Consider the following 25,914-nt stretch of genomic DNA (forward strand, 5'->3'; position numbering starts at 1 on the left):
TTTCTCATAACTGCACCTGGCATCAAAGATCAGAGCAAGAAGTTCCCAGAGATGCCAGCTGCTAATGCCAACATGAGCCAGTGGGGAAACTTCCACACCAACGGTGAGGACTCCCATGCCAGAGAACCTGTCATAATCCCTCTCTGCCATAGCTAACAAAGCTCTTTTCCTCTTCTTTCCCTTTTCTTTTCTTTTTTTTTTTTTTAAACCAGGCAGCTGAATCACAATCAAGATAATTTTTTTTTATTTCCTGAGCAGTTGCAAGCTGATGGGGTAACAGAGGCAGACTGAGCCATGGCAGATGGTTGTGGCACAAGAACCTCAAGGCTTCCTTGCCTTCCTGCCTCTTGCCAAGGCTCACCAAGCAGGCATGGAGAGAGAGCTCATCCTGGCTCTGATGTGACCCTTCTCCTAAACAGCCATCAGCAAGGAAAGGGCCCAAAACTGAACACAAGGTTCGAGGTGTGACCTCACCAGTGCTGAATACAGGGGGATGATCACTACTCTGGTCCTGCTGGGCACATTATTTATGACACAAACCACAGTGCTCTTGGCCTTCTTAGCAGGCGCATCCACAGGCTACACAGTTTTCAGGTGGTGGCTACTGGTCACCGCACAGAAAAGCAACGACCTCAAATTCCAGCAGTGAGTTTCCAAACAAATCCTAGGTTCAAAGTCCTCTGGAGGGTTTTTCTGCATTCATCAGTGGATTTAAAGTTAATTTTTATATCAGCCACTTCCAGGTGGGTTCATGGTTGATAATTTCCTTTGACTGTGCTGCAGTATTTCCCAGCCCCAGAGCAAAGTGTTATTCTAAACACGTTTGGGGGTGGGGAGAGGTTTTGACCCATATTTAATAGGGTCCCTGGAGCGAGCTTGTCTCCCCCTCTTGTCCCAGCGTGGCGATGCCGTGGGATGTACTTGGTGTTTGCCGGCACACCCGGCGTGGCAGCAGCAGCACCTGCTGCGAGCGCTGCAGAACTGCAGGCGGCTGGCAGGCGACGGGGACAGAGATCCTGAGTCCCACTGCAGGGAGCCGCCGGGCTCCCGGGTTTGCCCTGCACACGCAGGGGACCCTCCCAGCCAGTGCATGTCTCCCATGCCAGAGCCAGAAGTGCTCAGAAAAAAAACTGAAAGAGAACGGTTTCTATTAGGGGAAAAAGGGACGGGGAAAAAAAAATCACACTTTGTCTCTCTGTCTGGGGTGTTTCCATTTTAAAAGCAAACAGGAGCTATGGGAATATTGTTCCTCGTAAGATTACTGACTTTGGTGATTTGCCCTACATGCAAGCTTGGAAAACTGCAGAGGTAATGGGAGAAAAAAAAGGTGACACCAGTGAAGGGAGAGAGAAGTTAGGGATTTCATCATCATGAAGGGTAATGGAGAGGGCAGTGCTAACGTGCTTTGTTCAAAACCGGGTTTGGGATTCTTCTGACACCTGCTTCTTTTAATCAAGCCTTTCTCCAGAAGGTTTATATTGCACTGGGCATCAAGTCTCAGCATCCTGAACTCCTGTGGAGGCAACAATAAGCTCAAATGCCATGATAAATATCCCAAAAAGGCACACACACTGGATTTACTGTTCTTGGTGTTTCTAAGATAAAAATTAAACAGAGCATGTTAATTTAAACCAACCTTATTCCAGACTATATCATCCATACAAAGACAGACAGAAGGGCACAAGACCCAGAAATCAAGGTAAAAAAAGAAACCCCTTTTCAGATCTTCCTTTACAATGGCTAGCTTGTCTTTCCCTTCAGCTCTGACCTGAGTCTCACCTACAACGATGCACCTGAAGAACACAAAATGCAAAGACACCTCCACAGACATCACCTTTGGACTCCATTTTCTCGTTCAGATGCTACAAAAAAACCCCACCAAAACCCAAAAGTTTGCTGTGCATCCCCCATTCCAAAGTCCTTGTTTTGCCTGGAAGCAGCACACCCCAAGTGAGTGGCAGCCTGCAACTGCTTCTGGTGTCTGTCTCCCATCCCCAGCTGGGGTGATGCCAGTGGGATGCTCTGTTTGGGCAGCCTCGGGGGAAGGAGTCCTCTGTCGGTCCATATGGAGAGGTGTGCAAGAAGCAATGGTTGTTTCTGAGGCAGATTGCTGCTCCCTGCCAGTGCAAATCGAGGTCTCACAGGGGAAGCTCTCTGAGGAGATGAAGTTTGGACTCTCACAGACCCCCAGCCCCGGTTTCTCCACTGCTGGCACCAGGATGGACAGAACTGCCGGCTACCTGTGGGACACAGGCAGCTGCCCAGAGCAGCCAGGACAAGGCCACCGCCACCTCTCTGAGTGCTGCCAACCCCCTCTCAGCCAAACTCAGGCTGCAGTCACAGCTGACCAGCCTGGAGCTGACACTGCAAATCAGAACAGGGCAAATCCCCAAATTCCAGAACAAGGCACATTCCCCAGAGGGATGTGTGGCTTTAGCATTGCAGAATACATGCAGTGTTTTGGGGGTGGGAGGGCACTTGGCCTTGGGGTAGGGGTGCTCCCAGTCACACAAAAGTGGGTTTCAGATCGTCTTTGAAATTCACCACAGGCTGGGCCCCACCGTGGTGCTCTGTCTGGTGATCCTCACAGTCACTGGGCTCTGTGTCCGTGTCCGTGCTGCTGCTGTCCAGGGAGCCACGTGGGCTCTGGAAGCAAACCTCGCAGCAGGGTCGGTGGCAGCCATGAAACATCTCCTGGGAGCTGCTGCTGCTGGAGTCAGAGTCTGGGTAATAGTACAGCGAACGCAGGGAGGGCTCAGCAGGGCCCCTCGGGGTGCTCTGCCACCGCCGCTGCTCCTGCGGGATGCACGATGAAGCACCCTGGGACTTGGGCCATCCCAGCCACCCCTCTGGCTGGAGGCCAGCCTCCCTTGGGATGGCTGCAGGGGATGGTGCCGGGCGGTGAAGGAGCCTTCTGCCAGCCATGTCCCCTCCCGTTCCCAGGGAGTTATGTGCTGACTCCCCACGGCCCCAGCTGCCCACCTCCTTCACTCTGCAGCTGGCACGGGGGGATACGTGTCCAGGGAAGTGTGCGGAGGCAGGGGGCAATGGGATCCTCCGTTGATGCCTTGCCAGGTAGGGGCTGAGGGGTGTGTGGCTGCCTGGGTAGCCCTCCTGGCCCACCCGTGTTTCTCTCTCCTCGCCTGAGGTGCCCCGGTTACCAAGTAGGGGTCCTGCAGATAAGGTTGGGCTGTAGTTTTTGCCATCCAAGCTTAAATCCTGCAAGATTTCCCACAGCTTCTCACTGTTTACATAGCTGACTTTGGGGGACGACTCCCAGGCTACACCAGCTGAGTTGTCTTGGCCTGGCAGCTGCTCTGGAGGCTGCCCCTGCACTGCAGGTGTCCCACACTCCTGGACATCTTTCAGGCCACGTTCAGTGCTGTCCCCTGCATTAAAAAGCAGCATCTGAGTGCAAACAGGCTCCTGATTTGCATTTTTCTGGAGGGCCTGAGCATTGCTACCAAGAGGTGATGTGCCTAGCAAACAGTGGGGCTGCCACTCATCCCTCTCTGGATTTGGGGGGCAGCAGTCCCCTGGTGCATCCCCAGGCTGCCCTGAGCTCCAGGTGCAGGGAGCTGCTGGCAGCACATGGGGGTCGCAGCCGCTCTCCGCAGACATCAGCTTCATCAGCTTCTCCTTGGCGCTGCTCACTTGCTCCTGCAGGCTTTCGATCACGGCGTTTTTCTGTGTCAAACAAATAAGCCTGTCAAGTGTGGGGTGGGCAGAGAGGAGGAAAACGCTGCCAATTTGGAAGCAGGCACTGCCAGAAAAAAAAATCACCCCTCTCTGCATGACAAGAGCCACACCAGCAGTATGTGTGACCTCAGCCTCCCCTGCAGCCCCCCAGACATGTGTGTGGGAAGGGGCTCACTGGGCAGGCAGCTCTTCAGGCTGGAGTGTTCCTGCCCATGCAGTGCAGGTGACGGAGCAGGAGGCTGGGGGCTTTTCTGAGACAGAGCATCTCCCCTCCAAATTAACCATGTGTGACAAGGCTGTGGGAACCAGGCTCTCTTGTGCTCCTCCCTACAGAATTTTTTAAGCCCTCCAAATTATGCCTAAATTGTGGTGCTTTGGAGTGTGACAAAACAAAGCAGCTCTTCCCTTCAGGAAGGAAGAGGCTGGTGAGGGATCACCAGTGTGGACAGGGGTGTAAAGAAGGGCTTCCCACCCTGCAAAGCCTTCAGCCCACAAAAGGGAAGGGGAGAAGCTGGAGGAGGGGGGCCGACAGAGCCCCATACCTCAGTGAGCAGCTGCTTCATAGAGTTTTTCTCCCCTATGAGCTGGTAGAGCTGCTCCTCGCTGTACACTGAGCGGCAGCTCCTGCTCGGGCTGGTGAAATATTTTGCCATGTGGCTCATGGTTTGGCTTTCTTCTTCAAAGGCTTTCCACTGCTTGAGCTGGGGAGTAGAAGAGGGTGTTATCCACAGAGCTCCAGCCGACACAGCGGGAGGCAGGCAGAGCTCAAGCGCGAAGGAGACAAAGGGACGGAGAGGGGGAGACAAAGGCAGGGTGTGACAGGGGAGCAGAGACAGCCAGCCAGAGATGGCTGGGCGAGGGGCTGCAGTGTCACTTGGAGCCTCCCATCCATCTGAGCCCTACCCTGTTCCTGGCTCCAGCTTTTAATGCAGGAGAGGGTCAGTGCCTGGCTGCACTGAGACTGCTGAGCACACTGTAAAAGCCCCCTCCCTGTCTCCATGACAGACAAAGACAGTGTCATACATGCCCCCTTATCCCTGAATCACTGGTGACAAGCTGAAAACCAGCAATGTTTAGTATCTGTTTTCTCATCTAGTGTCTGCCTGGAAGCCTTGTGCAGCCCAGCTCCAGCTGTTTATCGATCTCAGATGAGCTATAGAAAAGCAAGCCCATTAGGAAAAACAAGGTAATGAATTAAAAGATCCAAGTTAAATAAAATGTTCAATGGCCCCAGGCTCCCACAGAAAAATGGTACAGGCAGAATGCAAGTACAGCTCATCAGCTTCTCCACCCTCAGTCCAAGAGACCTGGTGCTTGGCAGAGCATGGCCAGCAGGCCTGGAGCTCACCAGGGGAGGTTTGGATCCTTGCTCCCAAAGGCTGCTCATCTAAGGGCTTGGGGGCTCTGCAGTTACACTGCCTCAACTGAGGCAGGAGGGGACCTCTGGAAATCATCCCAAGTGCCCTACTCAAGCAGTGTCAGAGGGAGCAGCCTGCTCATGATTGTGTCCAACTGGGCCTTGAGTATCTCCAAGGATGGAAACTCCACAACTTCTCTGGGCATTCTGCTCCAGTGCTTTACAACTTTCACAGAAAAAATTCCAGCCCTTTCCTCATGTTTAAATAGAATTTCCTGTCTTTCAGTTTGTGTCCATTGTCCCCTGTCCTGTCAGTGGATACCACTGTGAAGAGCCTCGCTCCCCCTTCCCCATTCCACCCCCATCAATATTTATATACATTGCTGAGATCCCCTGAGCCCTCCCTTGCACAGATGTGCTTTCCTCAGCTTCACCTCTTCCTCCCTTTCTCACCTCATGTCCTTGAGCCCAAACATCCCTCCAAACATTCAACTGAGTAAATAACTGTTTCCTTTCCCTCTAACAATGGGAGCATTATTCCCACTAATGTGGTGGCCAGGCACACCAGGCTGCTCCTGGAGGACACAGGAAGCAGAAGTACCTCACCTCACCACAAAAGGCTTCCTTTAAACACCTCTGCCTCCTCCTCCTCATCCTCGCTTGTGGCAAAGCCCAGCTTCCTTATATCTAATATAAACCAAAAGTGCAGAGGAGGACAGCCTCCCCTGGGGACCACCAGCAGCAAAGAAGTCTCAGAGTGGCTGGGCCATCTGGATGGTCTGCGCCCAGCTCCATTGCTGCCAGCAGCAGAAGCTCCTGGTGCGAGTGGGCATGTGAGGTATGAGGAAAGGACAACTGCACAAAGGACAGATCCCACTCCCTACATGGAGCAGGAGAAGGCCCGTGGCTGCCTTGCCTCGTGTGCTGTCTGCATGGCTGTCACCTGTGGCACGTTCCTGCAGGAGGGTTTCTGAGCAGCAGTGCTGCACTCCTTGGAGACTTTCCAGGACATAAAGGGGACAAGAAACAAGAAAGCTGGAGATGGACATTTTACAAGGACACAGTGACAGGACAAAGGAGAATGCTTTTAAACTGAAAAGAGGGTAGGTTTATATTAGATATAAGGAAGAAAATCTTCACTGTGATAGTGGTGAGACCCTGGATCAGGCTTGCCCAGGGAAGTTATGGATAGCCCAATCCCTGGAAATGTTTAAGGTCAGGCTGAATGGCACTTTGAGCAGCCTGGTCTGGTGGAAGCTTCCCTGCCCACAGCAGGGGTGTTGGAACTAGATGATCTTTAGGTCCCTTCCAATACAAACAATTCTATGATTGTTTGAGACTCAGGGAACTTGCTTGGGGAAGCAGAACCACCAGGGTGGCATGGGGTGGGGCTTGGAGAACTAGCTGTGCAGGTGAGTCCAAACATCTGGGGAAAAAAAGCAGGAAAGTGAGTGCAGTGATGCCCATGGCTGCTGTTGTTAAACTCCGAAAACATGCCCATTCCCAGCCAAGTGACAGGACAGAGGTGGCAGCATACCTGTGGGACAAAGATGAAGCAGTTGATCGTGGTTGTACAAACAAAGATGCCTCCAGAGGTAAAACCAAACAGCAAATTGTGCCAAGTACGGAAGAAACGGTGAACTAAGCAGATGGTACCAGCAGCCAGGAAAACGAGGTTGACCCCAACGATGAGTGTCAAGGACTGGTTCACTGGTGAGGAGCTGACGTTGTCGGTCAGACCGGCCAAGTAGGTGCCGTATAGCAGGAGGATACTCTGGAAACAGAAAAAAGAGGTTTCCAGAGTGTGGAAAATTACAGCCTGATGGTGTCAACCCCCATGTCGCACCAAGCCCGGTGAGCTCAGATATACTCAGCACAATCCTCATTAATGCTCTTTGATCTATAATGCAGACCTGGAGCGTGTGGCAGTGACGCCGCAGCAAACGCCTGGCACGCTGCTGCAGGCCAGGAGTGGGGCTGAAGACACAGGGCAGGAGTGAGGGCACTGGTGGGCATGGGGGGTCCCAGACAAAGGGCGTGAAGAGCCAAGAGTCAGAGGTCAGCAGGTGTTGCCACAGAGCAGGGGATGGCTGGGAGAAATTATATAAGCCACCTGTTGGGCAGCCTGGAGCAGGAGAAGCAAAGGCAGACAGACAGGAGGCAGGGGTCCCTACAGGGATGAAGCAGTGGGTGCCATCAAGGAGCAACAGCATACCTCTGAAGGAGCAGGAAAGATATCCAGAAGGAATTCAAAAAAGAAGAAGGCAAGGAGAAATGGAGGTTTAGACCGGAGGGAAGAGGATGTACTTGGTGTCTCTTTAAATAGCATTAATCCAGGAAACTACCAGGTGCAATTCTTTTCCCTTCCCTTAGCTGTTTCCTGACTACAGCAGCAGGGAAGGGCACTACAGAAGTGCTCTGTACACAAAGGCTCTCCCTCCCTCTGAGTAGAGCCGTTGTTTCAGAGCAGGCTGTCTCACCACCCTCTTCCTCAAGGGTCTCATGCACGCATTTTGCCAGTGTGCTCAGGATAAAACTACCCAGCAGGGTAGTCTCTCCTTCCCTAGGTAACACTAGCAGGAAACACCAAATATTTTTTGCCTGCCTCCATAGAGCTGAGCATGGTCTGCCTTCAGGACCATTTGTAAATACCATCTAACAAAGTCCCAGCTCCTGCAAGGACCTGGAATACAGGGAATGTGACCTACATTATTCCTGTGCTACCCAGTAAGTGTCAGCCTTTTATTAAGTGTAATGGTTATTTGGGCATCAAGAAGTGCTTTGAGACACAAGATGCAGATGTTTTTTAGACCCTTCTGAACCCCTCTGTGCTGTGGCTGGTTGATGACTGTGTTGGCCACTGCCAGGATTAAGGTCTGGAGGGACACAAGCAAGGGAGGTTCATGTCCAAATCTCTGGTGAGACTCCCAACTTCAAAGCAGCACAAAGTCTCAGGGTGGAGTTGGAAAAGTGAAACCTGCCTTGCTGGGAACTGGGCTGATGCCTGACCCTGCTTTGTAGAATCTGCACTGGATCATAACTGTGTCCACCATGGGGCACCTCCAAACAGCCCAAAGGCAAAGCAACCCCTAATCCCTGAGCAGGAAAAAAACAGCACCAAAGTCCCATTTAAATTCATACAGTCTATCTGGGACACAGACAACAGTGCTGCCGTCTTCTAAACTAGGACTCTCAGTGGCTTGTTTGTTTGTTTTAAACTTGAGCAGAGGACTTTGCTCCTAATTCCAGGCATGTACTTGGCAAGTCATTTCTCTTCATTGCTCTGTGCCAGTAAAACCAGGATAATACACTGAGTGTCTTCCCAAAGGGCTGAGCACATTAATGCTGTGGATGCTAAGTGCTATGTACACAGAGATAAAGCCTATACTCACGTTAGTGTAAATCCAGACTAACTCCAGAGAAATCACCAAGGAAGTACTCCATGACCCCCAGTAAGTAGGAAGGAACAGGGCCAGCTTCAATGCAACATTAAGAAGATTACCTGGAACTGATAATGGGGATGTTTTATTTCCAGAAGGATTTTTTAAGGGCTGTAGGCAGAGACATTACCTCTCTAAACCCTAACACAAACTGCAGACAAAATCAGAGGTGGAGACACAGCACTGACAGCCCAGGTAATACCTACCTTCCCTAACCAGAGGAAATTAAGTGTAGAAGGACTTGGCTGGGTTGTGAGGTCCCTTTCTGCTCTTTTTCCTATGATTCTGGGTAGATGGTCAGTTCGTATTACATTACAGTGAATCATAAAGGAAGTGCCTGTGCTGCACGCAGAGATGAAGCCATTCCCAAAAAAAGGCTGTGATCTCACAAGCTTCACCAACATCAACTTTCTGAAATGTGTCCAACCTCTGCCATACCAGAGACACATGAGACCACAGATAATTACAGTGATAATTATACTGACATAGTTACATCAGTATAACTAACACTGTTGGAAGAAGACTGGCCATGTGCAGAGATTCACCAGTGAAAGTGTACCTCAGAGGTATAATTAACCTGATAAGCATCCTGTAAAGGTGGGGACCAAGCACTTGTCATCAGCACCTCCTTGGTTTGAAGTCACAGGACACAGGGATTGAGCCACGTTGACAGTGGCCATTCACTGGAGTCTTTAGGGGAGGAGTGTGACATAAAGACCAGCAAGACATGAGTTTCAAGAAGTGAGATGAAGCTCAGGGGGTTTCTGGGAGAGATCTAGAGAGACTGTATGTGCACAGTGTACACAAAGGGGATGGTGAAGCAAGGGGAAAGCAGCTAGCAGGGTTTTCACCCTTCCCAAGATGAGAAGGGCTGGAAATAGGAGGGCTTACGAGATGAACAGGAGTAGCCGGGATCTGCAATGGGCATGTAGCTTGGGAGGGTAGCAAAATGACAAATGCTGCGAAACAGTTTAGGCTGAAAGACAGGGAGGAGATGAGATTCAATGCAAGAAGCAGTAAAAAGGTTACATACCTTAAACCCTAAAATGAGAATGAGCCAAAGATCGGAATAGAGCGATGCGCAGGACTGCACCCGGCTCACAGAGCACGTCATGCCTTTCTCTGTCGCCTACAAGGCAAGGCAAAGGCAAAAGTGAAGGCAGCAGCCCGGCACAGACCAATGGGAAGGTGCATCTAAGCTGGTCTACTCTGTAAATTTCTGAAAGGAGAGGTCACAGCTGGTGCTACCAGGGGCAGAGTCTTAAAGCGAGATGATTTTGGCCTTTTGCTGCCAACAGGGCTGCTTAAACATTTCTCTAAAGCAGATGCCTTGGAGCCCCCCTGTGTCATGCAGGTGATCTGCATAGACCTGGAAATTTTGCAGTGGACTCTCACCTCTGTACGAGACCAGACAAAAACCAAATCCAGAGTGCACAGGTTTTCTGTCTCATTTTTCTTTCTGTTGTTTCTCAAAGACTACCTCCAAATGCCTGGCCACCCACTAACTCTGTCCACAGAGTTCAGGCAGGACACAGCAAAACCCCACACCACTCCTCCTAATCCTTTTACCCGCAGTGAGACGCTGAGGCTTCGGAAGCACTGGACTGGGTCAGAGAACACCCAGGTCAAGAGCAAGACAGTGTCTGCCAGCACCAATGCTGCTACCATTCCCAGCAACTGCAGGTCTTTGATAATCTGCAAACATGCAAGAAGTAAAAGTTACTGTGGGGAAGGAATGGACACCAATGACCTCCATCCCCCTTGGGTCCCTTTCTGTTGTTTCTTTCAAGTCACACATCTCTCCTACTACTTCACCCAGACAGGTGTCCAGCACCTACATTTGAGTTGGCCACAAGATCTCTGTCTTCAGCTCCCAACTTCTTGGGAACCGAATCAGGCTTGAGACCAGATATAAACCCTGCATGATGGTGTGGATAGCAGGTAAATGCTATGACAGAAAACAGTTCTTCCAAAACAAGACTATCATCCCTTATGACCATATCATCAGCAGAGACAAAAAAGGCAGAGAAAAATACCTGGTAGGATCATCATTTTCCAAGTTTAACACAGATCCCAGTGTGAAACAGGAGTCCTTGCTGATACCCAGTTCCCCTGCAAAGTCTCTTGTCCCATCTTTCATCTGAGATCTACTTTTTTCACTGCTGGAAAGTGACCACTGAAAGTTGTAAGTGCACTTTTTTGTGCACATATTTTCCATTTCTCTCTCAGTTTCTGAATCCTCATCCTTAAGTGCTGCAGAGGAGAGCCTAGCACTCCCTTCCTGCCTTCAAGAGCAAATCAAATCCATCTGGGGATGGCCGTAGATCAGATGCTTTTGAGGACACCTGGTTTATTTTCATTCCACAAAAACAATCAGCCCAGACCTGAACATAAACATTGGTGTGTAGCATAACAAAGGCATGTGGCCAATGTAAAATGAGAACATTGTCTAGTGATGGGGCTGGGACTCCACTGGGGAAGAGGCAGCCTGGCAGAGCAACCACTTGCCTGTAGAGTATAAAAGCTCCTGCCTCATTGTGCAGGAATAAATGAAGGGCCCATGCCCAGCCAGGTGTGAAACCAGACCTGTCATTGTGGTATCCATCCCTGTCATGTGCCATTTTCATCTGGTTTGGGACTTGCTGGTGTTTGCCCTCCATGGAAAGTCTGTCCTCCCCCCTTCCCGCCTCAGATGCTGGGTACTCACCACCCGCTTGTCGGGCACCCGCTGGGTGAACACCTTGTAGAGCCGCCAGCTCTTCCCCAGGACAGGACCGAACACCAGGGAGGTCCCCACGCACAGCAGGCACAGCCTCACCTGCCAGGGGTCAGAGCGAGGGCGCTGAAAGGGGCTCACAGGGACACCACACACCCTCCCAGCCTGGGGTGCAGTAAGGATGGCTGGGGACATGTCTACACTCTTCTGATTTCTGGAGGGTGATATCGGATACTAGGAAGCTGAGCACAGGGTGAAATAAATTGAAAGGCAAGTACTCCTCTGTAGGAGTAGGAGTACTGCCTGCTGCCTTTCTCTACCTACCTAGAGACTCTCATTGGAAGGGCAGACAGGGAGAGACAGGCAGCTTGTGAGCAGCAAGGGCACAGAAAGTCCCAGCACCCATAAATCACTTGCTGGAACCTCCGTTAATTATCCTCAGCCCAGTGGCTGAGCAGGATGCAGGGTGTGCACCGTCCCACTCTCCCACATGGGTGCATGCCCAGTCCTCAGTCTGGCAGGGTGGCTGCCTCAGGCCAGGACATTGGGGTTCATCACACAGGTGAGCGTTTTGATGAAGATCTGCAGCCAAAAAAACTCACCCACAGCCTTACAGCACCTGTGCTGTGTCAGGCAGTGCGGAGGATACCATCTCCCTTTGTGCTCTCCTCTGCCTGCTGCACCTCTACAAGCCCAGCAGCCTGCCTGCCTGCAGGACCTGTCCCCCGGGGACCTGCCTCAAATCCCTTCCTTGGTGCAGATGTGGTTTGCAAAACAGTGAAGGCTGTTCAGACAGAAAGTGTCTGGCTGCCTTTTGCATATGTGAAAGCCACAGCCCAGCTGAGCAACGTGGTGGTGACAGGCTGTGGCTGGGACAGAGCATGTACAGGTGACAACTGGTTGGGAGAGAGCATGTACAAACAGGCCAGTACATGCCTCAAGGTGCCCATCCCAGCAAAACCCCCGCTCACCTGAATAAGCTTTTCCATTGAGTCTCCAGATGGCAGGCTCTGCTCCTGAATCCCAAAGAGGTAAGCACTTGTGTAAGTCAAGCCACTGCCCAGCAGGGTCACAATGTTGAGATTGGGGCTGGACATCTTCACAATCCTCCAGGAAACAAAGCAGGGTATTTGATGACAGTTACTGAGCATCATGACCTGGCAGCACAGGGGTGAGGTCCCCTTACAGGGATGATGACGGTCACAATGAATGCTGACACACTGTCCACCCCCCGCCTGTGCTGTTCACCACTGCTCCAAAAGCTCAGCCATTACTTCATGGTTCCCATCCTCTCCCCTTTCTTGCTGGAGTGCTTCACAATCCTTCAAGTATTCATTTAGCCCTATGACTAACTTCTGCTGCAGAGGGGCAGAGGTGGAAAACCACACCAACACAGCCCAGGGTGACTGTCCCCAGGCAGTAAGCTTTAGGTGCAAAGAGCTACGTGTGCCTCCAGGAGCAGGCCCTTCCCACTGCTCCTTCCTCTGAGGAGATATCGCCACACTCAGCACAGGAAGCCGCCAGCAATGTTCAGGTTACAGTCTCCCCTCTGTAATTTCACCTCATCACTCATAATCCTGTAACTGTATTCAGGGAGGGGAGAATCAACCCACTGATCTCTTATGACCTGTCACCCTTCCCCAGCAAGTCTATTGAGTGAAAGCTGGTCCTCCTGCCATCTCCTCCAATAGCTCTGCCCCTTTGACCTGCTGCCAAGTCATTACTTTTCTCTCTCCTTGAGCTCTTTCCTGGCTTGTTGTCTTGCAGTCACAAGGCCTGGGGTTCAACTTGTCTCTCTCCCTCCCTGCCTTCCTCACCACGTCTCAGCCCTTGGAGAAAGATACTCACCAGCTCGTGCTCTCAGCTGCAGCTGAGAAAGGTCTCCTCTGCCCTCCCAGGTTCAGGAGGCAGACCAGTATTTACCGCAGAGCAAATAAATAACACACATTCATTACAGCACGTTCCGAGAACATAAATTCGAGTGGCCACTGAACTCAACACCACTCAGTAAATGAAGTGCTTCAGACCAGGATGCAGTTGGGATGCAGGTCATGCAGCTGCTGCAGCGCAGCAGGCACGGGGCTCTCAACACAAACCCTTATGGGCAGGACCCTCCCAACAGCACCGTGGTTGTCAGGAGCATTAAATTCCTTAAAGCCACCAGTAATGTCAAACAACATCAGTCCAGGCTGCACTCAGATGTACACCTCTGTGCGAAACAATGGCACATAGAGAGCAAAGGCTTTACCAGGTGAAGCCTGAGAGAGGGATGTATCCCTGGAGGAGGAAGCAGTTGAAATTCCAAGGGACCAATGAGGCTGAGGAGAAGGTGGCAAAGAGGCAGCAGAGACATCCAGAATTGCTGAGGAAGGCTCAGCACTGGCTGAGACAGGTTGAGCTATGAGGAACTGCCGAGCCTTCTGCTGGATTTATGCTGCCTTCAGAGGAGCAGGACTTTTATCTCCTCTGTGCAGACTGAACAACACCAAAAAAAGTCTACTCTTCACCACCAGCTTCTCTCAGTAATGGAGATCATGTTCTCCACCAATACGAGCAACCACCAAGAACAAAAAGGGTTATCAATATCTTTAAAGTATGTGTGGCCCAACAGCAAGAAGGACATGGCGCATTGTGGGGAGTATGATGGCCTTGCTATGGAGCTGTGCTGCTCAGAGCAATGCTCTCAAGCATGTGGAGCAGAACGGAGATCTCTTTTTACCCACTCCCATTGATGGTTTTATTGAGTAACACCTGAATGAGACCATGCAGCACTATCTGTGCCAGAGGGCACCCATAGAGTCATAGAATCATTAAGGTTAGAAAAGATCTCTAAGACCATTAAGTGCAACCTTTGATCAAATACCACCATATGAACTAAACCACAGCACGAAGTGCTACATCCAGTCTTGAACACTTCCAGAGATGGTTATTCCACCACTTCCCTGGATAGCCTGTTCCAATGCTTGACACACCTTTTTGGTGAAAAAATTATTGCTGGTCCCCAACCTGAACCTCCCCTGATGAATTTCCTTTCATCCTGTCTACAGCTCCCTGCCTTGGGGAGGAAAGGAGCAGTGCAAACAGGACTGTCTCCACCAGTGATCAAAACTCTGTGTGATGGAACAAATTGCAACATCCCTGGCATTACCCTTGCTTGCCCTGTACTGTTCCTTCAGGCTTACACCCTCCTGATCCTTAGCTGGTCATCAGCTCAGAGCTTGGTCCTGAAGGAGCCTGACTCCGCTACTCCAGCTCAGGGGAAACCTCCCAGGAGAAGAGGGATGCCCTTACCTGTTTTTCCTGAAGCGAATAGTGAAGATGAAAAAGAAGAGTGCTAGTAGGACACCTCCAGTCAGGAATGTCCACACAACTCCCAGGAGACCAGCAGAGAAGGATGGGGAGCTTTTCATACTGTGGTCAAACGATGTCTGCAGGAAGCAAAAAGGATAAGGAAGAAGAGAACATTGCTGGGGCTCTCAGCAAAGAAGGTCCCTACTCCAGGATGATCCCTCCCACAGTTATCCTGCTCAGCCAGAAACCACAGCTCCCAGTAAGAAGACACTCCAGCACCAGAATAAGTCCTGCAGGTAGGGCCACTGAGATGTGTGCAGACAGGACGTGTGCTCTGTCACTTGCTGAGTGTTCAGGAGTATACAGCAATCCAAGAGCCCTCTTCCTATGGTCAACTAGCCAAATCCATAATGAAGCTGTACAAGTCATTCATAAATCTCAGGCAGCCCTGCCTCTGAGACACGGGAACATGGACACTGGTTCCCCACTGTCCTCTGGAAAGAAATCTTTGGAGAAAGGCCCTGTGATGCCCCAGTTGGTATCATGCTTCTTTAAATGCTCCTTGGTTCCCACCCTTACACCTCCCCACAGCAGACAACTGATCAGCTGGCGGACATGACTGGGAGCCAGCAGCAGAGCTGCCAGTCTGTGCAGGAGCTCAGCAAAGGGAGTGTGACAGCGATTTTCAGAGGCAGTGACACACTGAGCTTGAATCCACCCGTCTCCCAGCTGGACGGAAACTAACTTGGTCCCAGGCAGGCATCAGCTGAGAACTGGCTTTTGAGGGACACTCCCAAAGTGGGTATGATGGAGGCACCTCTCTCCTTACACACAAACCACCTTATGGGTTTAAATCTCCATTTAAAATATTCCCTGCTATCTCCTTATTAACATAAAATGGATAAAATGATCCCACGTGAAACAAGAAACCTACTTCCGCTGCTGATCTAAAATGCTCCTGCATTTTAAACAGGATCTGCATGTGTGAGTTACCAACTTTTTTTTTTTCCCCTTAAAAAAAGCATCACTTTAATAAAAGTGCTGGCACATCCCCTTTAACGGGGGGAGAGAGGAGAATGGGGTTTGAGCTGGATCACACACCTCCTCACTAACTTCTCTAGTGCTGAGTTCTTTCTCAGGTACTCCTGCATCCAATTTCTATTGCAGAAGACTACTTTTCCTGACAGTTGACACTGCCCCAAAGTCCCAATTTTTACTTCAAGGTCTGAGCTGTTTCTGCTTCCAATCTAGCTAGAAATAAATCTTCAGGCAGAAGAAAGGCATTTGTTTAGAGCCAATGCCTCATGTCCCTCTTCCCCAGCCAGGCTTCATCTCCTCTGAACAACGCACAGCTTGCAGAATTAAAGCCACCACATAATTCTTGACACAAAAACATGTCACTGCCACACGAGCACAGCTGATCTGCAGGCTCCTGGCAGCTCACATGCTGGTGCCACGCTGGTCACAGGGCAACTGGGAAAGGCAAACCCCTGCCTGGGAGAGACATCCAGCTGAGAGCTGCTGCTGGGATACAGCTGCATGCATATCTCAGCATCACTTTGCAGCAGCATGGAGGAATCCCTGGGGGGATACTCATCTCCCTCCTGAAAACTGCTTCCCACCTCCTCTTCCCTCTTGCTATTCCCTGGGGAGCCTTTGCCTCTCTGGGAAATGAAGACCACACCAGATGGTGGAGGTGGTCCAGTGCCAGGTCAGTGCCCTGCTTACACCAGGATTCTCTGTGTAAAAACCCCATCATTCAGTACAGATCAGGCCCATCCTTCCCCCTGCCTAGAGCAGACAGGGCTGGTACACGGCTGTAATGCCATTCTATTTCTGTGTCCTGCCTGCTCGAGCCCAAGGGTAACAGCTGGCTTTTGGCACTGAGGTGAGCAGGGCAAACTCAGCAGTCTGGGGCTTCTGCACTTCACTTCCAGATGCACCCACCAACAAAATCTTTTCACCTCTATCTGCTTTCAAAAGCATTACTGCACCTTACTCCCAGCAACCACCCAGGGATCAGAAACACCCCTATGAACTCCACTTTTTCTCTCCCACACACCCTCCCACCTGACTGCTGTTTCCCTGGATGTTGATGCTACTTGAAGTTGATGGAGCGCTTTGCTGGCTGCTGAGTGGAGTAAATCCTGGTCCTGGCAGGGGGAATATTAATTGTAAGCCGGCTGCCAGAGCCAGAGGAGCCAAGCAGCTTACAGTCTTTTAATTAAAGGCCCATGGTCGTGCAGGACGTGATGGAGAGCCGAGTGGGCCAAGCCTCGCTGCTCCATCCAGCAGCCCTGCGTGGTGCCAGCTGCAATTGAGTGCATCCCAGTGTCATTTCTACCACATTACTGGTGGAGGGGGTAACATTTATTACAGATGATGACTTCTAATTAAATCCTACTCTACTCATATTTGAAAAGCACTTTGAAGTTATAGGGGACAGGAAAGGTCAAGGGGAGATGGGGCCATTGGAGGCCAATCCTGAGCAGCTGGCTGACACATGGGAGGACTACTTGACATGACTTGCCTGTCGTGGATGCTTTCCTCCCTTCTGGATAATTGCTGGGGGTCACCTAGACTGGGCACGTCTTGTCTATCAACCAGGTGACAGTGTGCTGCCTTCAGATGGACTGGGATTGCTTGGCAGCTGCAATGCCCTCTTCATCCCTCCCCCAAATTTACTTCTGCAGAGCAAACCTCATGTTCCAGAGCACTCCCCTGCACCCATACAACCCACTGCATCCATACATACCACTGTCACAGTGCAGAGCTCCTGCAGGGCCCGCTGCTGCTGCTCCTGACTGACAAAACTGGAGCTGCCATCGCAGAGCTCAGAGCAGTTGAATCCTGGCTCCATAGCACATCCTCAGCCGTCATCCAGCTGTACCTTTGCCCTGCTGGAAGGATGAGTGTTGGATTTCTCCATCAAGAAGAAACCTTTGGCACACACCACATCCCCCCCTGTCAGCAGGGAAGGGTCTGTGGACAGCCTGAGGCTGAGCTTACCCAAATTGATGTGATGCACATCCAGAGCCAGGACAGGGAGTGCCCCCTGACAGTGTCCCTTGGGTGTCCTCTGCAGCAAGGAGAGTCAGCTTGGGACTCAGGCTTCCATGGAGCACGGTGGCATCCACAGCACTGCTACACCACCCTGCAAAACAACACTTGTGGAGGGTCACAGTGGCCCCAGACCCTATATCCCAGCTGGGAGCTGAAATTAGGTGCTGTGCTGGTCCAAGAAGGAACATGGCACCCTGGCACCCTGAACTCACTGCATCTTTCCTTTGCCAATGCATTTTCCTGCACTGGAGCAATTTCAGGGTCATTTTGCAAGAACCCTCCTTGTGCTGGCAGTGACTGCTGGTTCCATGGAACATCCCTTTCTTCCAGCAGAGAACCAGCCAGTGAAGACAACAACGAACAGCAACCAGTGTTGCCATTGCTTACCAGGACCTACATCCAGGCCTGGGTGAGCAGAGGGGAAGGTGCTTGAACGCAGCGTTTTGGCTGACTCGGCCCGAGATGCAGCCTGGCTACCTGAAGAGCTGGCTGTTTATTAAGGAGATTTAGAAGCCTGACACCTCCATGCTCCCCCTCCCTCCCTCCCGGTGCTCTGGCTGGCAGGTATTGTCCCTGCCTGTTCCTGCTCCCTTTGCACCACCTTTGCCTCTGTTCCCCCTTTCATTTCTCTTTTTGGTGTGGATTTTAATAGGCCTCATTACCATTTTAGACATGAGGTCATACTTATCCTCAAGCATCCTTACTCAATTACCATTGTCACCAGGTTTAATTAGCTTCCAGTGCACAACCATAAGCAAGTCTCCCTCGTTTAGCAGCAGGGAAGGAGGCACAATAGCTCACTCCCTATTTGTGCCTAACAACAGGTGCGAGGAAAAAATTATCCCTATCATGCTCCTTGGTGCTGCTCCCTGGCTAAGCATCCCCTGTACTGGCCAATGCTCCAACCTTCCCTGTTGCTGCTCCTGACCTGTGATGCCCTCTCCTTCCAAGTCCTTTCTTTGGAAAAACTCTTGTCATTATGTAAGCAAAGAAAGAGTCAATTAAAAAGAAGCATGGTCACCAGGACCTGGTCTGAAACTTGATGTTCATCAGGGGGCATAATTGAGATTCAAACGACAGAAAAGCTACAGGTGCTGTTCTCAGCTCAAGTGTAGGCTGATTTTTCAGCTTTAGAGTAGTTGCCTAGAAGTCCTAGCCCAAGCACATCAAGCTAAGTGGGCTATTTGTCCAAAATCAGCAGACCCACCTCTGAAGCAATAACCCCAGCTCTCCTGCTGGCAGAAGCCTTTGTGTACTGCAGGTCCAGGCACTGTCCTGCTCCTGCCAGAACTTCCCCCAGCGTGAGATCAGCTCACTGTGTCCTACAAACACAGTATCACACATCAGCCAGACAAGTTTTACACACATGATGTGTAAAGATGTGTTTTTTAAGAGTGCTGAAGCCACCCAGCTCCATCAAGCCTCCTTCTCTCTAGCTCATAGCAATCTGTGGTGGTGTTTCCCCTCTGCAGCAGGATAATCCTCTGGGAGTTTTCATGCCCTCCATAGCTCAGGCTGAGTGACTGGACAAGAGCCATGGCTGCAGGAGATATCCAGCTGCTGCAGTGAATGCCAGGATTGCTAAAATGCTGGAAGTGCAGTGGAGAGGAGGAGACAGGCTCCAGGAGAACAATTCAGAGACCAAAGGACAGTGTGGAGTGGTTGGGGATGGGGGTAGGAGAGGGGCACTGAATCTTTGATGCTGAGAAGACCTGAAGGTGAGCACTGCCCAGCCTCCAAGGGGCTCAGCTCCTCCCCATGCCCCTGGTGGGTTTTAAGACAAAAACCCTATAACTCCTTGTAACCTTCTGCCATGTCAGAGCGGGAACACACCTAGCAGGTGGATCACTACCAAGGCTGGCATGAGGCCAGCAGGCACAGCCTTCCTGTGGCTCACAAATTCAGGTGTTACCACAAGGAGCACCAGTTGAGCCCTCATCCACCCAGGAGGCCACCCCTTGGAAGGCAGAAGCCCCTTGGGGTCTCCCCAGCCCCCACCCCTGCATTCTGCAAACAGTTCCCACACAAAGTTGATAACAAGCTGAGGCTAATTAGTGTTCATTAGTATGCAACAAAGCAAGCACCAGTGCAGTTGTTGCTGAAAGGCAACAGGCATTTCCAGCCCAGCTCCCGCCTCTTGTGAGAGCTGGCAGGAATGCTTCTCTGTAGCCTGGAGAGGATCCAAAGGGGACTAGCACTTTGGGGGGGTCACTGACCTTCAGGCTGAGGCTGGCCAATGGTTGTCAGGACAGACCAAAACACAGGTAAAACCCCACATCCTTAAAATGAAAGGGACTGTTGAGAACAGAGACTTGTGGGGTTTGTTTTTTTGTGGGTGTTTTTAAGACTTAAAATGCCAACCACTTCTGATAGATCACTTCCAGAGCAGAATCACAGAATGGCTTGGGTTGGAAGGGACCCGAGAGCTCTGCTTGCCTTGTTCTGCCCTTGGTCTCTGTGGCCTTACACCTGCCAGCTGTCTGGGACATGGTGGAGAGTATTTGGCCACAGAGGAGCGTCAGCTTGCATGCAGACATGATCCAAAAAGCCAAAACTCGATAGGAAACAAGTGACTGGACCACATGAAAAATATTAGCACCACCATCTTCTCAGATAAAAGGGAAACACTGACCGCTAGAAACAGTATTTGGATAAAAGCAATTTGTGGTCACCTCAATGGTTGATTTCCAGGCCTGGAAAACCTGTTTCCTTAGATCTGTCGAGACCCAGGAATACTTAGCATAAAATCTTTAGGTTGGAAAAGAGCTCTTACATCATCAAGTCCAACAAGTAACCCAGCACTGCCAACCCCTCCACTAAACCATGTCCTTAAGCACGACATCTACATGTTTGTTGAACACTTCAAGGGACATATACAGAATCACAGAATCACTAAAGTTGGAAAACACCTCAAAAATCACTGAGTCCAATATCTAACAATGCTGAGTAACTGTAGACTAACACATAAAGAGCCCTCAAAATAGATGCATTTGATGTCATCTAAATGCACATCTTGACTCTCTCAAATTTTCTTCTTCCCTTTCAAAACACTTATTTCAGGAAAAAAACAGAGGAAAAAAGCCTTTAAAGAAGCTGAAAAATTGGTGCAGCATGTATAGACCCAGAGCAGGCAGAATGAACTTTTCACCCCAACAGGTTCATTTTGATGTAGTGTTGAGAGTCTTCTTCCCAAGGGTGACATGGCTGCCTGGTAAATCAAAAGGTGCAAAACCAAAGATGTCAAATCACAGACAACAGAACAATCACATTCAGAAATGTGCCAGTCTTCATGAGCTCTGCAATCCTGGTCACACCAACCCTGACAGAGAAATGGTACATGCACACCTCTGCAAGGAGCACATCTGGAGAAACACCTGCTGAGAAGAACTTTTGGGAAGGTGGCTGTGTGGCCAGAGGCAGAGAAGAACAACTGGAGAGAAGGAGCAAAGGGCAAAGGGCAGAGCCACTCCTGCTGCCTCAGGAGGGGAGCAGGAGACCTCGGCTCACCCATGATGGGTCTGTGCTGCTACTGCCTGTCCTGGTGGGAGATGGAGCTCTGCTGGCGTGGAGCAGCCTCAGCTGTCAGGACACAGGGCTGCACGCTGACAGTGGGAAATCAGCCGGATAACTGTTCCGGCAACATGAACACCCCGGGATGGGGTTTTGCAATTCAAAATCTGGTGCTTCCGAGACAGGCTCCTGCTTTTTCTTTCTGCTCTTCTTGTCCAACAAGATCCCTTCGAGTTTGGCCTGAGAAACCTGCAATATTGCCATCCCCAAGGCGATCAAAAAAAAAAGTCACAAGCCAGACTTACTGCAACACCCCCCACTATGAAGCTACTTAGAAACTGTGAGTTAAAACACACAGCATATCTGAAGATTATTTTTAATTTATATTTAAAAATTTGGCACCTACATTTTCATGCTTTTCCCTGCAAACACAAAAGGAAAAAGAAAGAAAACCAAGAAACCCATCACATCATCCTAAAACCTGGGTTACAAAGGCTGAATCCCCAGGAACACTGGGGAGCTACAAAGTTGTCACCCTTCTTCTCAGGGTCTGCCTGTGCTCGTGCTTCATTCTGCTCTTGTCCCTGGGATTTCCAGAGCCATATCCAGGCCCCTCAGATATCTTCATACCTCACAGACAGACAGCAAGCTCAGTGAGGATAACCACCAGGAGCTGCAGGACCCACTGCACAAAAAGGACAGAGATGCAGGACAAGGTGCTTCTCACTGCATGCATGGGGGGCTCGCTGTGTGACTGAAACCTGAAATTTTGTGTCGAACCTGAAGCTAGGTGAGATTTTCAAGCTTCCTATCATTTTGGAAAGCATGTCCCAATATCATGAAGGCAGTAACTTCTGAATGTTGATCTTACTGTTTGTCTGTCCACTGTAGCTCCCTCAGCTTGTGAGGATTGCACAAGGTTGGCACATTTAGATCTACCTCTAGACTTTTTAACTTTGTAAGTGCAGGTTGAATACCCACTTGGCTTTTTCCAGTTCTGTGGTTTACATTTTGAATTAAAGAAACCTCTATGCACAAAAAAACCCCAAAAACCCACATTACTTTTTTTGAACTACCACACAGTCCTGCAAGAAGCTGACTCACACTTCTCCCACTAAGGAGCTGATAAGGCTTTTAACTCTCTAACCATAATTGCTATACAATGACAGGCACGTGAGAAACAGAGACAGAATAGATTGGAGATGCTCAGAAGAAGGAAAATTAGGAGGGAATACCAAGAGGCATAGGGAGCATGCCACAGATGAGACCAGTATGACCAGAGCTGATGGGGAGGTAAACCAAATCCTTGGAGCTGCCAGGGAGTGACTTTGTGCCACTTGAAGATCTGAGCCCTCCCTTGTGTCCAGCTGCAGCAGCTGCTGAGCAGCATGTGGATGAAATGAGCAGAAATTTCCAGGTTTCTGCCTCCCCAAGGGGGCTGGGAGTCCAGAGGTCGGGACCCCACTGCCCCTCGAGCTGAGCTCATCCCTGCTTGGCCAGGCGGCCTGGCAGCCTCCTCACACAGAGCCACGCGACAGAGGAAACAGCCAGAAAAGTCCTTCCAGCCAAATTTTAGTGACACCACGGTGCCCGCAGGGGGAAGCTCACCTTCCTGCAGCCAGTGAGAGAGGCAGTGGGATCTCTGCTGCGAGACAGCAGCCTCATCACTCGGGGCCAAGGAAGACACAGCTGCCTCCCCCAGAAATGGGCAGGGGACATATCCCAAGCACCATTCTGAGAAGGAGCAGTGCTGCTCCCATGCCCAAGCCTCTGCCCACAGCCGGGGCAGCAGCAGCTGTGCTACATGGACAGGAAGGACACACAGAGGCTTTTCACCACTTGGGGAAAAATCCTGGGTTTTCTTCACTCTGTAACAACTTCGCCAATCATTTCATTTATTAGTGTGAGACCACACCTGTAGGTGTTGTTCTGCCTCCATGGGACAGCCTTCCTGCTCATTCCCAAGCCCTGAGTCAGGAAGGTCTCCATCCGAAGTGCTGGGCATGTGGCAGATGGCCTGAAAGTGGGATGGCAGGGGCTACCTCTCCAGAAACACACTGCACCTTCACCATGAAGAGGCAGAAGTGGCCAGGGCTGGCTAAAGGGCCAAACTGCGTGGCCACCATGCCTGATGCCCACAGAAACACAGCTCTTGCCTGCCACACTGCCAGGCACAGCCAAAGAGAAGCAATGTTGGATGTGTGCAAATATTCCCAAGCATCTTGCTTCACAATTTGCTCTGGTAGTTGCTGCAGGCAAACCAGGAGCCCACCCATCTGCCAGGCTGGTCAATCCTGGATCCCTGCCATGGATCACACCCACATCCCTGTCCCAGAGAGGCTGGCACCTTCTCACAGGACAAGGAGGCTGCAGGGCTCCACTGTAGCTGTGTGACACTCACACTTTTCACCAGGATGCCGATTCAAGGTGCTGTGACTGGTGCAGCATTACCAGGTCTCAGGGCTGTGCCCATTCCTGGTGCCTCTGTTACCTTTATACCTGCTCCCATCCATCCACATGCATGACCTGCCTCAGAAACCTTTTTGTGGCATTTCCCAGGCCTTTTCCCAGGCCATTCCCATCAACTGCTGCTACCTTCTCCTTTGGGCATGTGCCCCAATATGCTGCTCTGAGGCACAGCTCAGCTCCAAGCACTACTGCTGGAGGCTCCAACATCCCCTCCTTCCATCAGCTCCCTCTGCCTTCGGGATGTTAGCACCAGCCCAGCAAACGGGAATATGCTAAACAGCCTTACAGGAAGGTGTTGCCTGTGATTTTTTTCTGTCTTAACTGGCAGATTTTTTTCTGTCTTAACTCACCTTTAGAGAGCTACCATGAATAAGAGGTAAAAAAAGCCTGATGATTTAGAAGTTTGATTTACAAAGGAGATCTACCTTGTGGTTGAGGTGTGTGTGACTTAATTAAAAGCAGAAGCTCACCCGCACTGAAGCTGTTTGCTGCCGAGCTATCAAATGCAGAGGAGGAAGAGACCTCAGAAGGAGTATTTCCATAAAGATATATTTCACATTAAGCATATGCCTTCAAGAGCTCTCCCTTTCCAAAGCTGGCAGAAAGCTGCAGCTGCTCCTTCATGCAATCAGACACCATCCCCTCACAGCCCTCGCAGCACCAGCACACCTGTGTTTTCACAAACAGGGCTAGGACGGCCAGGCTACAAAGCCACACAGCCACAAGCATGGGGACAGCTTCTAGCCCTAACAAGGTCAGCATGTTTTTTCTCTATTTTACTTTTTTTCTTTGAAATCTGGCAGGATTTTGGAAATCAAGTGACACATTTAGTCCTTAAAGAGGCAGGAAAACAAAGCATTACAGCTCTTTCACCTTACCCCTGATGACCAAGCAGCAGGGCATATTTTCCCCTAGGAGACAGATTTGACTTAAGGCTCTGAAAGCCAGAGATGTCCACAGCTCCTCTGGCTCCCCTCCCGGGTACCACAGGCTGCCAAACTGCACCCAGTGCTGCCCTGCTCAAGGCTTCTAGTCTCCTTGCTGGGCAAAACAAGCCCCCCACCAAGGGGCAGGGCCACATCAAGGTTTCCACGAGGTCTGCCAGCCTGGCTCCCTGCAGACAGCGGTGAGGCTTGCTCAGGGGTGGAGAGGGGCAGCTCCAAAACTGGAGGCACAACCAAACCCGTGTGGGAAGTGCTACTTGTAAACTGTGGCAGGACAGAGCTGACAGCACATTAAGAGCGGAGCGTGCAGTGCCCCGGCAGCAGGTGGGTGAGGGGATGTGGCAGCTGCGCCAAGGCTGCATTAGAAATGCCAGCTGCAACTCAACACTGGCAGCTCCCGGTTACCCGGGATCTGGTTCCCTTGGCCTCCTCCCTGCCCTTCTGAGGATGCAGAGCACCTGTGGGGCAGCAGAAAATCCAGCTCTGGGTCCATGAGCCACCCTTCCCTGAGAGGTGACCAAGTCCCTGGGAGTTGTGTCATGCTCTGGCAGCCAAGGAGAAGCAAACAAGCTGGGTCCTGGAGTGTTTCCTGGCGGGGGTCTCACCCCTTAGCAGCACTGTGAATCCAGGGCACGTGGGTCCCTCTCTCTCTCTCTCCCTCTCCACCCAGCAGGTTGCTGCACTGTGGAGTTGGTTGTAACTTTTCTTCCCCGTTTTGAACTCCGAAAGGCACACGGCTCGCCCAGGTAATAGCAGTTTGGTTAGCACAAATTGACCTAGTGCTGCAGCTTCCCATCTTGGCATCCTGCAAGGCAGCCCTTTCCCATCGCCAGGTGCTAGTAGGCTCCCGCTCCTACAGGCGCCTCCCGAGGGCTGCTTGGAACCTTTGGGACAGTATTTTCTGGAGAGCTACAAAACACCGGCCCGAGCCCGCCCCGTTTCGAGCTCAGGGGTGCAATCCGGGCACAGCCAAGCCAGCGAAGGGCGAACGAGGAGCTCTGCATCCCCCAAAATCGCGCCCAGAGCACGGCTCCGTGCCGCAGGGCGGGAGCGCTCGGGGGCTGCCAGCCCATCCCGCGACCTCGCCGCACTGGGGTCCGGCCGGCTGCACCCGCGGCACCCCGCGGGCGACGGGCAAAGGGGCACGGGCAGCAAAACCACCAAAGCGAACAGCCAGGGCAGGAAGGCAACTCGGGAGGTAACCTGGGCGCCCTCGTCTCATCCATCCCGCTCGCAGCCCCAGCCACGGCTGCCAGCCCCTCTCCCCACACCGCGCCCGGCGGAGCCCCGACCCACCTGCGGGGACGGCACTCGTACCCAGGGTGCCAACCTGGGGAAATCTGCGGATACCTGTGGAAGCCTGGCAGGAGCGGCGCGCCCGGGCCGGGAGCAGCTCCGCAGCCGCTGCAGGGCGCGGAGCTCGGC

The 25,914-nt window shown here is 51.4% G+C and overlaps 1 protein-coding gene across 2 annotated transcripts; it reads right to left on the reverse strand.

Annotated features, from left to right (window-relative positions):
* Positions 1 to 1,550: 1,550 nt before the first annotated feature.
* Positions 1,551 to 25,897, reverse strand: GPR156 (G protein-coupled receptor 156). 2 transcript variants are annotated; one of them, XM_053971120.1, is made up of 12 exons: positions 25,786 to 25,897; positions 18,774 to 18,888; positions 17,513 to 17,657; positions 17,259 to 17,403; positions 14,504 to 14,640; positions 12,184 to 12,319; positions 11,204 to 11,314; positions 10,066 to 10,191; positions 9,530 to 9,625; positions 6,594 to 6,830; positions 4,242 to 4,400; positions 1,551 to 3,687 (listed from the first exon to the last, which is right to left on the reverse strand). In XM_053971120.1, the coding sequence occupies exons 4-12, from the start codon at positions 17,361 to 17,363 to the stop codon at positions 2,506 to 2,508; spliced, it is 2,289 nt and encodes a 762-aa protein (XP_053827095.1). In that variant the 5' UTR covers positions 17,364 to 17,403; positions 17,513 to 17,657; positions 18,774 to 18,888; positions 25,786 to 25,897; the 3' UTR covers positions 1,551 to 2,505. The 2 variants fall into 2 exon arrangements, with proteins under 2 accessions (XP_053827095.1, XP_053827096.1); XM_053971121.1 differs by lacking the exon at positions 18,774 to 18,888.
* Between the last annotated feature and the right edge of the window lie 17 nt (positions 25,898 to 25,914).

This window comes from Vidua macroura, chromosome 2, assembly GCF_024509145.1.
Source record: "Vidua macroura isolate BioBank_ID:100142 chromosome 2, ASM2450914v1, whole genome shotgun sequence".
Taxonomy (NCBI): domain Eukaryota; kingdom Metazoa; phylum Chordata; class Aves; order Passeriformes; family Viduidae; genus Vidua; species Vidua macroura.